The 12,572-nt window shown below is 43.4% G+C and overlaps 1 protein-coding gene across 1 annotated transcript in view; it reads left to right on the forward strand.

Moving 5' to 3' along the window:
- The window catches only part of CALN1 (calneuron 1), a 419,060-nt gene that overhangs the window by 67,678 nt on the left and 338,810 nt on the right, over nt 1–12,572 (forward strand). The window contains exon 2 of the mRNA XM_069486834.1: nt 11,841–11,961. Coding sequence (XP_069342935.1) covers nt 11,841–11,961 — 121 coding nt within the window. The remainder of the gene's footprint in view (nt 1–11,840; nt 11,962–12,572) is intronic.

Here is a 12,572-nt window from a genome sequence, read left to right on the forward strand (position 1 = left end):
TTTTTGTAAATGTTCCATTGGCATCTGAAAACTGCTGGGGGACATACACACACACACACACACTCTAAATTAGCATTCATAGGATAATATCTATATTTTTCTTATTTTCTGTTTTTATTTTTTGTCTAGGTAATTTATCAGAGGACTTAAGGGTAAAGTCTTTGACTTTTTTCAAAATTAGTTTTTCTTTACATTTAAATTATTTTTACTTTATAATGCTATGATATGTGGCACATCGAGGTTTGTGACTTAGGCTATCATTTTGAATTTTGCCCTTCTTAAACATAAAATGACCTTCATTGTATTAATACTTGCAATGCCTTTTAGTTTGGTTTTTTTTTTCCTTTACTTCAAAACAAAGTTGAGAATTGCTTTTTAGTTTGCATTGTTTGAATGCAATTTGTTTTCTATCACATTTGCCTAAAAATCCCTTCCAAACATTCGATTTGTAAACGTCTCTGCTCATTTTAATTTAAGTGACCCTTTCAGGGCAATGACAGGTGGAGATTGTGTCATTATTGTGGCTACTTGTTGCTCTGAAGGAAACTGAGTTTGATTTTGTTCCTTTGTGGGTAACCTGTATTTGCTACCTGGATGCTCAGAGAATTTTTCCTCATCTTTGATGTTCAAAAATGTCACCAGTGTATCTAGTTCTGTCACTGTGGTCCTTAAGCTAATGTGGATTCTTTTCCTGCTATCAACATAGAAATGCTGCATAAGATATAACAAACATCGAAACACGTGGCTCTGCCTGTCATTTGCTTGCTTGCTTGCAGAGTTATCTGCCTTCTTCCGCCTGCTCCGCTCTGCATTGTCGGACTGATCCTTGCAAACTACGTTTCCAGATTCCCTGGCCATAGGCTTCTGGCTGCTTTGGCCAAAGGAAGACAGCAGCAGGAAATGAGGAGGAGGGAAGAAGAGAGAGGCTGGAGTCTTTTCCCCCATCTCTATCTGCTTTTGACAAATGTCTTCAGCAGTGACAGCTCTCTCTCGAGTGGTTCCTGCTCTGGGTCTTGGCGGAGCAAAGCCCCTCCTTGCATGGTTCTAATTCCTGTTGGGCAGCCCCTACCATGGTTCTAGCCCCTTCTGGGCTCCCCAACCCAATTGGAGGTGCTGATAATACCACCCTCTCCCTGTGTCCTTCCCGACTGGGGTTGGGGATGAGCTTCTGCCATTGCTCATTTCTGCTAACTGTTTGGCTTTTCCGCCCTTCCAAAAACTTAGTAGCTATTTTAAATTCTTCTGTTGAACTACCTGGTATGGGCTCTGTTCTCCTTTCTTTACTAGATGCTGGCTGAGAAAATGATTTAGTTTGGAAAGAAAAGAAAGGGGAACTCAGAGCTCAGGGAGGTAAGTGTAGGAGTGGGTACGTCTGCCCAACAGGAAAGGCTCTTGTGATTTGGGGCGTTACTGTTCACACGGTGGTGAAAGATGTGGTCTTGGACTCTCACGGACAGGAAGCAGGAAGCGAGACCCTGGCTTTGCTGGCCTTCTGTTATGGAATGAATGTTTGTGTCTACCCAAAATTCATAGGTTGAAATTTTAACCCCTAATGTGATGGTATTAGGAGGTGGAGGCCTTTGGCAGGTATTAATAATTAGGTTGTGAGGGTGGAGCCCTCATGAATGGGATCAGTGACCTTGTAAGGGGATGAAGAGACCAGGCTCTCTCTGCTCTCAGAAGATGGCCATCTGTAAATGAGGAAGAGGGTCTTCACCAAGAACCCAAGCATGCTGGCACCCTGATTTCTGCCTTCCAGCCTCCAGAACTGTGAGAGAGAAATGTTTGTTATTTAAGCCACCCAGTTTGTGGCATTCTGTTATAGTGACTCAAATTGACTAAAACACTCTTCTATAAATGGGGACCAGACTCTGTCTCTCCACTGTACCAGCAAGGTAGCAGTGATGCTTATTTCTGCCCAGAGCAATGGCTGCAAAAGAACAAGGCTCCAGTGACAAATCAGAACTCCAAGCATGTGTCCCAGGGGATGTGCAGTCCAAGTTTACGCTACCCATGTGGTGCAGGTTTCTGAGCCAAGGAGTTGTTGTAAACACTGGCCCTCGACTGGTGAGATACCTGTGGCACCTGTGCCTTCGGTGCACTTGGAACTCTGAAGGGAAAAGCAGCACCTGCTGAAAATGCTGCCTGGGTCCCTCCCAACAACGAGTGACAGACCACAGTAGGAAACAATTTGTTACCAGGAAAGTCAGCGTAGTAGGAAAGGAGGATTACTGTCTTAAGAAATAGAGATAATGGAACAACATTCTGAAAGAAAATCTGAAATAAGTCAGTTAAAAATGATTAAAATGTGAAAGAAATAATAAAAATTATAATGAAAGATTCATACTCAGTGAAAAATAAGAAGTAGATTTATAAAAGGGCCAAATTTACTGCTAGAAATGGAAAACATAGTCATTTAAATGAAAAATTCAGTGGACAGATTCAACCATGAGTTAAGCAAAAACTGAAAAGAGAATTCATGAACTTGAAAATAATTTTGAAGAAATTGCTTATATGATACACAGATAAAAATATGCAAATTTTGAAAAAGAGTTTAAGGAACATGGAAGATACAATGATATATGGTCAAGGTTTAGTTCAAGAACCAGTAACCACTCTGGGTATTTTCAGCAGGAAGGGATTTAATGCAGGGGATTTGATGTTTACAAAATTGTTGAAGGGTCGAAGGAGTGGATTTTAGGTAGAACTTCAGAATTACTTCCGGAATAATTCAGAGTCAAGCGTCCAGGAAAGTTACTACCACAGAGGCTACCAGTGGAGTATGCTGTCCCTGCACCTTTCTCTTGGCTACCCAAAAGTTGGAGAATGGTCCCCTCGAGATTGAAAAGCCATCGCTTCTGTGGCTGCCTTCATCATAGCTGCTTTGTCGCAGCCGGGAGACTGGAGAGTGCACGAAGGTACACGGCTACAGGAAAATGTGTTTCCATGACATTTCTTTCTTGTAGAAATAGAAGGTGCAGGAAAATGGCCTTCATCCAGTGATGTGCTGGAGCCAGGTCGTACTGGCTTGTCAGAGCTGACTTTTAAATTTCCGGGGATTTTGTTAGCTGGTCGTTATACGCAGCTGTTCTTAAATGAAACTTAATGCTTACAATGAAATACATTAAAAAGCAAAAGTAATATTTAAAACTCACCACTCCCTAATCATTTTGGTACATTTTATTATCTGTGATTCTGTGGTTAATTGAGTCTGTTGTGTCTGTGTGGTGGAAACAGCGTGCGGTGGCCGGCTGGCCTCCTGCCGCACGTGCTTTCTAACTCCGTGTTTAGTGCCATCATGCTGGGAGCTTGGAATTGGCCATCATGGGAATATTTACACTATGAAAACGAGAAAGTCCTACAGATCAAGACTTGTTTTTTTTGAGACTGATTGGTAAACATTTACCAGTATACCAATGCTTTTATCTCACTTCTGTATTCTAAATTTTGTGCAAGTGTTTTTGAATGTTGGAGTTAATATTTATTCATAACCCTCATGACAAGAGAGGGGCCCAACATACTCTAATAAGAGTTTCCAACAGAGAGAATAAGGAGATTTGGAGGGAGCCTATGTCTGAAAACATAATGACTGAGAATTTTTCAGAATGAGCATTAACAGGTGAACATGAACAGTAGACTTCTCGTCAGCCACAAAATATTTGCAGAGAAATAATTTTTAATTCTCTAAGTTAAAAGTATAATTCAAATGAGGTTGAAATAAAGACTTTTCTTCAGATAAAAACTTAGAAAGCTTGCTATTTGCAGTCCCTTTATGAAAGAATTGCTAAATTTCCTCCCTTAAAAAAGGAATTGAACCTGGAAGGAAAGAGTACCCTGCAAAAAGCAACGATGAGCAGAAGAATTGGTAAACTTCTGGAAAAGTCTAGGTAAACATTGGCCATAAGAAACAATAGGAACAACAACAATAATGATGACTAAAGTGAGGGGGCGGTAAAAGTAAGATTGACCTGAAATATGGGACAAAAATAACATGGAAGAACAAATCAATGCGAACGTGATAAACAATTCAGTAGATAAAGGTGAAAAGCACATTTATAGATGAGGAAATCAGAACGACCAAACGCCGTATAAGAAGACGCTTATGCTGGCAATCAGGGAAATCCAGTTAAGAACAAATATTTTATCTAGGTATGTAGTTTAGAGAAATTCCTGAAAACAGATACAAAGGCATATAGGAGGATATTCATTGCAGCATACTTTTCTGTCATTTGGGTAATGGGTAGATAAATTGCAGTATATTTATACAATGGAAAATTTGTATTGAGTAGTTAAAAGTAAATTAACTTTCCAGCACTTTGGGAGGCCAAACCAGGAGGATTGCTTGAGGCCAGGAGTTTGAGACCAGCCTGGGCAACATAGTGAGACCCTGTCTCTACAAAAAATAATAAAAAAAAAATTAGCTGGGTGTGGCTGCAAGTACCTGTAGTCCTAGCTACTTGGGAGGCTGAGGTGGAAGGATTGCTTGAGCCTTAGAGTTTGAGGTTGCTGTGAGCTGTAGTTATACCATTGCACTCCAGTAGTCTAGGTGACAGAGCAAGACTAGGCTGTAAAAAAAAAAAAAAAAAAAAAAAAAAGATGAATTAGGTGTAGGTGTATGGATTTAGATGAATCCCAAAAGTACAATGTAGAGTGAAACCTGCAAGTTGCAAAAGCGTACATATGGTGTGATATCATTTATGTACATTTAATGATAGACACAGCAGTACTACAATATATTCTACTAATATACAGTTACATCAAAACAGATCTAAAAACAGGGACCAGAGGATGCATTCCACCTCCAGAATAGAGTTGTCATTGTGGAGGGAGGAAGGTGGAGGAATAGAGGAGGTGGACAGAACTTCAGTATATTATTTCTTTTAAAAAAATCCAAGCAAATAAGGCAAAATATTAGCATATGTTCTAATGGTGGCGGGAGAATGAATGCATCGTATTATGTGCTAAAATTTGTTTGTTTGAAATATTCTTTATTGCCATTTATGCTGATTTTCATTCTGCTGCTGTTTTTGGATTTCTCCTTTGTTTGCAAAGCCCCTGCACCTTTTCCAAACCAGTTTGCCTCTCAGCCTATTGCCTTTTCTTTTTGTCTTGCTATCTCTTCACCTCACTCTGATATTTCTTTATGAATCTGCATTCTTATTTCATAGACACCTTGCTTATTTTTTTAGGACATAAAACAGAAACTTTGTAAAATTTTCCTTTCTTGTATTATTGCTGTCGTTAGGCATTTGCTCTGTTCCTTCTTGAAAGTACTTCTTTGTCTAATGATGCAGAACTTTTACACAGATCCCCATATTAGTGTTTTATGCTTACTCATTCTTGTCTGATTTGAGATCTGTCCAAACCCAGTGTTTGCCAATTGGCATGCCCCTGCAGGATTTTAACAAGGGAACAAAACTGTTTTATAAATGCTTAGCCAAATGCCCAGTGTCTAGTTGGCATTCACGTAGGGAATCTTTGCGGGAGTGAGATGGGATCTTCTTGTCCCCACAACTTAGCTCTTGGACTCTGAGCAGGAGATATACATTTCTGGGTTATCTGAGGCCTTCTGCAGTTCTTTCTTAATCAGAAGCAATGCGTGAAAAATCATAATCCCCACAGGTCATCACTTTTGGGGTCCCTCTCACCACCACCTGTGCCTGCAGCTAATCTCTTATCTTCATGTGCAGGGCCCATGCATAGATCATGCATTCCTAGCCACCTTGCCCACTGGGAGTTAGGATCTGTGAGTAGCTAGAGGAAGGAAGTTGCTGCCTCACGGTGGTGGTAAGGAGGGTTGTTTTGACCTTGGCTGCTTTATAAAAGCAATTCCCACCACAGTTGGAAAGGGGAGTGCCTGCTGTTATAGTTGATCATCTCTGAGTCCCTGAAGTAGAAGACGATTTGGGTAGATAAAAATCTCTTCTTATCCCTTTACTATCTGACTCTATTATTCTGTCTCTGACTTCAAGGCTACACACCAACTATATGTCCATTAATGCTAATTGTGCTCATTTCATGGAACCTTCTTTCATGCCCCGCCATTGGTGCTGTGGGAAATATCATTATTTTTTTGAGCCTTCGTGGGCATTTTTTAGGGGAATTTGGCAAAGGCCTTATCAGGGCTTGCTAGGCTCTTCAACTTGTAGAATGCAAGACCAATGTTGCCCCTTGTATGTCTGGTAATCGGAGGACAGCCATCTCTGACAAGTCCGCAGTAGATGCACGCACTCTCCAGCACTCTACAGAGAGCTCAAGAATCAATTGAGGTTTCTCAACTTCTTTCAGAAGTCCATCTAAGACTTTTAAAAACTCTTAAGTTCTATGAAAAAGTTTTAAGGACAAATTAAAATGCATTTCTTTATATGTTTTTCTTCCTCTCTCTCTCTGGTCCATTACCACAAATCTATGCAACTTAAATAAAATACTTTGGAGTCATGCTTCTCAAACTGTTTGCCAGGAAGGACCTGTTTTGTTGTTTTTTTAAAGTTTCAGTCCCTTGTAGATTGGTACTTTTGTAAAATACAGTAAGAAAGAATTAGCAGGAAAAAGAAAATAAAAAAGCAAAAATACACAAAAATCAAGTCTACTAGTCATGTGTGTAGACATTGGGGCAATGCTATAAATTGCTATAAAAATTTCAGTGCTTTCTCTCAATTCCTGTACTGCCTTCACTGCAGACCAGCAACAAATGGTGTGTGACTGGTAGTGGTCCACAGACCATACTGTGAGTAGTGCTGCTTTAGAGGCCTGCAGAACACACTTTGCTCCAAATAACAATGGCACCCTAGGGCAATGTGATTGGGTCTTGGGTACTGTAGAGAAACCAAAGAAATCATATATGTGTTTGTGTGTGTGTGTCTATATATTCAGGTATATATATGGACATACATATATATGTCTTCTTACATATATAAAGAGATTTATTAATATTCTAAGGAATGGGCTCACACAGTCATAGAGTCTTGAGAAGTCCCATGATCTCTGTCAGCAAGCTGAAGCCCCAGGAGAGCCAGTGGCATAGTTCCAGGCTGGGTCCAAAGGCTGAGAACCAACAGAGCCAGCTTTGTAAGCTCCAGTCCAAGCCTGAGCCCAAAGGTCAGAGAAGACTGATGACCCAGCTTGAAGACAGGCAGAGAGAATGAATTCTCCCTCACTTGGCAGGTTCAGCCTATTCAGGGCTCCAGCACACTGGCTGTGGCCTGCCCACATTGAGGGGGCCATCTGCTGTACTCAGCCCACCAATTCAAGTTAACCTCACCAGAAACAGCCTGACAAACACAGCAGAATGATGTTTAACCAAATATCTGGGCAACCCATGGCCCAGGCAGGTTGACATTAACACTGACCATTTGAGAGGGGCGTGATCTCAGGTCAACACGAGTGGGGCTCTTGGGCTTTTTACTGTGTCAAGTAATGTACCAGTTCCTTGACCCTGTCAATAGGAGCCAGCCCTTTTGTTTTTAACCTCTCAACACCTTTTCCTTTTTTTTTTTGAGACAGAGTCTCACTCTGTTGCCTGGGCTAGGGTGCCATGGCATCAGCCTAGCTCACAGCAACCTCAAACTCCTGGGCTCAAGCGATCCTGCTGCCTCAGTCTCCCGAGTAGCTGGGACTACAGGCATGCACCACCATGCCCGGCTAATTTTTTCTATATATTTTTAGTTGTCCAGCTAATTTATTTCTATTTTTAGTAGAGATGGGGTCTCACTCTTGCTCAGGCTGGTCTCGAACTCCTGAGCTCAAACGATCCTCCCGCCTCGGCCTCCCAGAGTGCTAGGATTACAGGCGTGAGCCACCACGCCCGGCCAACACCTTTTCCTTGATGTGACCATGGAGCCACCTCCCTAGTGTCCAGGAAACAGACTCATCTTCAGGTCTGGTGGTTTCCATTTGAGCAGCCCCCTTCTCAGGGTCCAGCCTGTGCTTGCTGATGCCACTCAGCGCTGGAGCCCACCCATGCTTTGCTGCTCACACTTGATTCCTCAGCGCAGCAGTTCACACACCAGCCAGCTTCTCCCTGAAGCTCACCCCGCCAGGTCCCATGGAGCCTGCTTCATAACCCAGCAAGCTTTATTGTCAACCTAGTATGCCCATGACTTCCTGTTGTCCCCCCATCCTGCTGTATATAATCCTTAGTGAATGATTACTGAGCGCATAGCTGGGGCTATCCAGTGTTTTCCATACCTTATTCAAAATTTACAACAGTATTCTTCAGTATGTCTCAGAACACCAGAGGCTGATTAATTTACTTGCATGGCTAATAAGGACAGAGGTGGGATTCAAATCTAATACCGTTTTTGACCAGAAAGTTCTGATTCTTAGCTGTCAAACCATACTGCTTGTCTTAGTTCCTGCTGCTGGAACAAAATACTTTAGACTGGGTAATTTGTAAACAACAGAAATCCATTGTTTACCATTCTAGAGGCTGTGAAGTCCAAGATCAAGGTGCCAACAGATGCAGTGTCTGGTGAGGGCTGCTCTCTGCTTCCAAGATGCTGTTTTGTTGCTGTGTCTTCATACGGTGCAGGTGGAAAGGCAAAGGGTCTTGCTGATCCCTTCCAGCCCTTCTGTAATGGCACTAATCTCATCTGTGGGGGAGGGGCCCTGATGATCTTATCACCTTCTAAAGGCCTCACCTCTTAATACATCACACTGAGTCTTAGTTTCCGACATATGAATTACAAGGGGACACATACATGCACTGCCTTATATAACATACAGAAAGATTGTTCACATGATAAAAGTCACTTACCTATTATATGCCAATGAATAAAATTGCTGTTGAAAACATTTATTTATTTTTGTTTATTGCCCTCTATATAAGGATCCATCTTTAAGTTTTAGTTTCAGGACAAGGTTTGCCTTTGCTGATGAACTTGTATATTTCTCTTCCTTAGCTAAGGAGAGAATCTTAGAGCTTGGGTTTCCCCAGGCAGCTTGGAGTGAAATTTAGTCCTTAATTGCAGCAGCTGTTTTTAGCTTACTTGGGATAATGTTCTTCCCTTTCTTGAACACTACTTTATTTATCTATATGCATGGTTCAGTTGCACGTGTTTTATTCCCCACTAGACTTTGAGCTTTTTGGGTGCAGTGACTAAATGAACTGAATGTGTACCTAATTTTGTAAGCTGCTTTTTTGCAGAAGCAGACTATATTGGTATACCAAGTGGGATTCAGTTGTGACCAGTTTTCTTTGCAAAGTAGTACACAACATTTACTCGGGGGCTGAACTGGGGCGTGGGTTGGATATGCTCACTTGAGTATAGCCTCCTTATTATGTCTGTAAAAATTTGTGTGGTGGGTCCAAAGCTACAGACAACCGGATAAAAGGTAATAATGGCAAGGTATTTATCAAATTCTGAGAAACCAGAGCAGTGCATGGTGGAATGGGAAGGAAGGCTCTTAGCTTTTGTACTGACCTTAGTGAATCTTGCTCCAGGTAGCAAAATTATATAAGATCAGGGCAGGTGTCTTTCCATGTTTCCAAAGACGTAAACAGTGGTCAACATAACAGCTGGGGAGGCTGATTGGGTGCTGGGGCCAGTGCCGAGGGAACTGGAAGCTGGAACCGCACAGGTTGACCTCTCATCTCCTGGACCACAGGCGTCTTAGTCTGTTTTGTGCTGCTATGACAGATACTCAGGACTGAATCATTTATAAAGAAGAGAGATTTGTTTCTTGCAGTTCTGGAGGCTGGGAAGTCCAAGGTTGAGGGGCCCACGTCTGGCGAGGGCCTTCTTGCTGTGTCATCCCGTGGTGGAAAGCAGAAGGGGAAGAAAGCATGAGAGAGAGAGAGAGATGAAGAGAGAAAGAGAAAGAGAGAGAGGGAGAGGATGAATGGAAGGGATCTGAACTCATCCTTTTATCAAAAACCTCCTGTAATAAGTAACCCACTCCTGTGCTGACAGCATTAATCCATTCATAAAGGCAGAGCCTTCCTGACCCAACCATCTCTTAAAGGTTCCCCCTCTCGGCACTGTTGCATTGGGGATTAAGTTTCCAACACATGAACTTTGGGGGACACATTCATATTATAGCAGTGGGCATCATCAGTCCGTGCTCAAATGACCGTGGCACAAGGCCCAAAGAAATCAGGATTGGCTTTAAAAAAAAGGGAGAGTAGGCTTAATTCATACATCTGATTATCCCTTTTAAACCTGTTTGGTCTGAAAATTAATTTGGAGAAAAGAGGAGGTGGTCATTGAAGTGCTCTTCCAAAGAGAGATTCTGTGTTCCGTTTGTATGCAAGGGTAGCTGAAGGCGTACCCCTCACAACTGCAAGTGTAGGTATCCTTGGTAATGAGCATCCTGCCATTTGCAATTGGCCTGTGGATGTACATTTTGTTAGCTGTGGAAGGAATTGAGGGTGTTTGGAAGCTGACAGTTGGATCTCGCCTCAGCCATGTGTCTGTTTTACTTTTCGGGGCCCAGAGCATTTGTGAGAGTTGTCCCAGTAGTTATGATGAGCGAAAAGTACCTTGGAGAGAAACAGAGAAGTCAGGAAGTGTAGCCTGTTTTGTAGGAAGATAATTAATTCATTTTTAGACATTTTGAGTTTGAAATGAGGGTTTGACATCCGGGTGGAAAATGTCTGGCGCTTAGCTGAGGCTGCTTAGTGGAAACAACATGTAGCCTGCTTGAGTTCTAGAGCTTCTCCTTTCACTAACTGGCTTTGTGCTCCTGGCCAAGCCCTTCAACTCTCAGGAGCCCATTGGTCCAGCACTGCCCAGCTCACCGCCCAGGAGCTCTGCTGTGAAGGGCTCTTTCCTACTCCCTGCGACTGGCTCCTGATGCTTCCTGCCTGTGGGCCCTAATTCTGTTCAGAGGCTCCTCAGCCCTCCCAGCCGTCTCTTCTAGACGAGGAAGCAGAACATGAAATGTTCAGTGGCTCGTTCACAGCAGCAGAGCATTATTGGTCAAGTCGGGCCATGCTTTTTCTGTTCCAGACAGGACCGTCTTTCTGACTGCCTCTCCTTCTGCTTGTCTTTGCTTGTTCTTGCATTCTCCCTACCATCTGTCTTCTGCTTCCCTTTTGCCTTCACCGGGAGCCTCTGTCCCGCCTTGCACCAGTGGGAACGTCTAAGTACCTGTGGTGACCGACTGGCACAGAGCTTTGCCCGGAGGGTTCGTTAGTCTGGTTTAAGGAGGTGCTTTAACTGCCTTTGAGAGTGTCAGAAGCAATTTCATTCCGGGACACCTTGAAGCATCACCCCCTTGACAGCAGGGCAGGCGTGACTGGTGTTTCGGAGCATGTGTGCTCACGGGCCACGCATGCAAGCAGCGTCTGTGTCTCAGCCGGGCGTGGCGGCGGCTGCTGAGGGATGCAGACTGTTGCATGTACATTTAGAGCCTGGGCATTTCCTGCCTGCCATAGAGTTGCACGTGGACCTCCTGTTTCACCTGGGAGAGAGGAGACATGTGTGGATCTCTGCCAATCACAGCCAAGAGGCCCAGCCCCTGGGCAGCTGAGTCCCTTCTTACAAGCTGTGAGGGGGAATTTATCAGGCCGAGAAAAGGAGCAAAGGATATTCTCATTCATATAAAGAGACAGTATGATGACATGGAGTGTCACAATGTACAAGGACAATGTGGTTCATGTTCATAATCACATGGGGAAAATGAAATAAAATGTAAAGTGAAGGGGAGAACCTAAGATCCCTTGGGAATCAGGTGCCATGGGGACCCCGGAAATGTCCTGACTTCCTTCTAGAAATGCTATTTTTATTTTAAAAATGGCACTGGCCATTTGAAAGTTGGGACGGGCCTTTGAGGAAAGAAAGGAGGAATGAATGACGGTATCTTTCTTTCCCCTCTCCCGTCCTCTCGTGAGCAGGGAGAAGATGCCGTTCCACCATGTGACCGCTGGCTTGTTGTACAAGGGGAATTACCTCAACCGGTCACTCTCTGCTGGCAGCGACAGTGAGCAGCTGGCTAATATCTCTGTGGAGGAGCTTGACGGTAAGGAGCCCGCCCTGGTGTGTGTGTGGGGGGGTGAGCCCCCACATTGAAGGCATTTGTGGCTATTGTGAAGCTGAGGCGAAAGCACTGGGCTCTGGTCACTGCTTGGCAGTGGTCCCAAGTCTCCCCACGGTGCAGTGGGAAAGAGTTCGGAGACAAAGTTCTGCCCAAATGACTTCTTTTTGTGGGACAGACCTAGTGACCGGTATAACCTATGGCAGATATTTTGGTTTCCTTGGATACTGATGGAGGATATAGTCTTCACCTCTCTTAAAATGTTATTGTCCAGTTTCTGGAGTCTTCCCCACAGTGGAATTGTCTTGTTTCTATATCGCCATTTACAACAGCTGCAGGGGAGGTTTAAGCCCTGTTAATGGCTGTCTCTTGACTTGTGGCCATGGTGCTTTGAATCCTGCCCAGATCAGAGTCATCTGGAAGCTGTGTCCAGGTGGCCATGGGAAGCAATTATTTTAATTGCATCTGTTCCTTTATAACACAGTACAGCCCTGGGTGTTCAGGGCAGGGGTGGGGAGGGGAATAAACCTGAGAATATGATGACTAAATTTATCCTAGGACAGTGTCCCATGTATCCCTGTAACCAACCACCTGAT

This window comes from Eulemur rufifrons, chromosome 14 (genome assembly GCF_041146395.1).
Source record: "Eulemur rufifrons isolate Redbay chromosome 14, OSU_ERuf_1, whole genome shotgun sequence".
In the NCBI taxonomy this organism is placed as follows: Eukaryota; Metazoa; Chordata; class Mammalia; order Primates; family Lemuridae; genus Eulemur; species Eulemur rufifrons.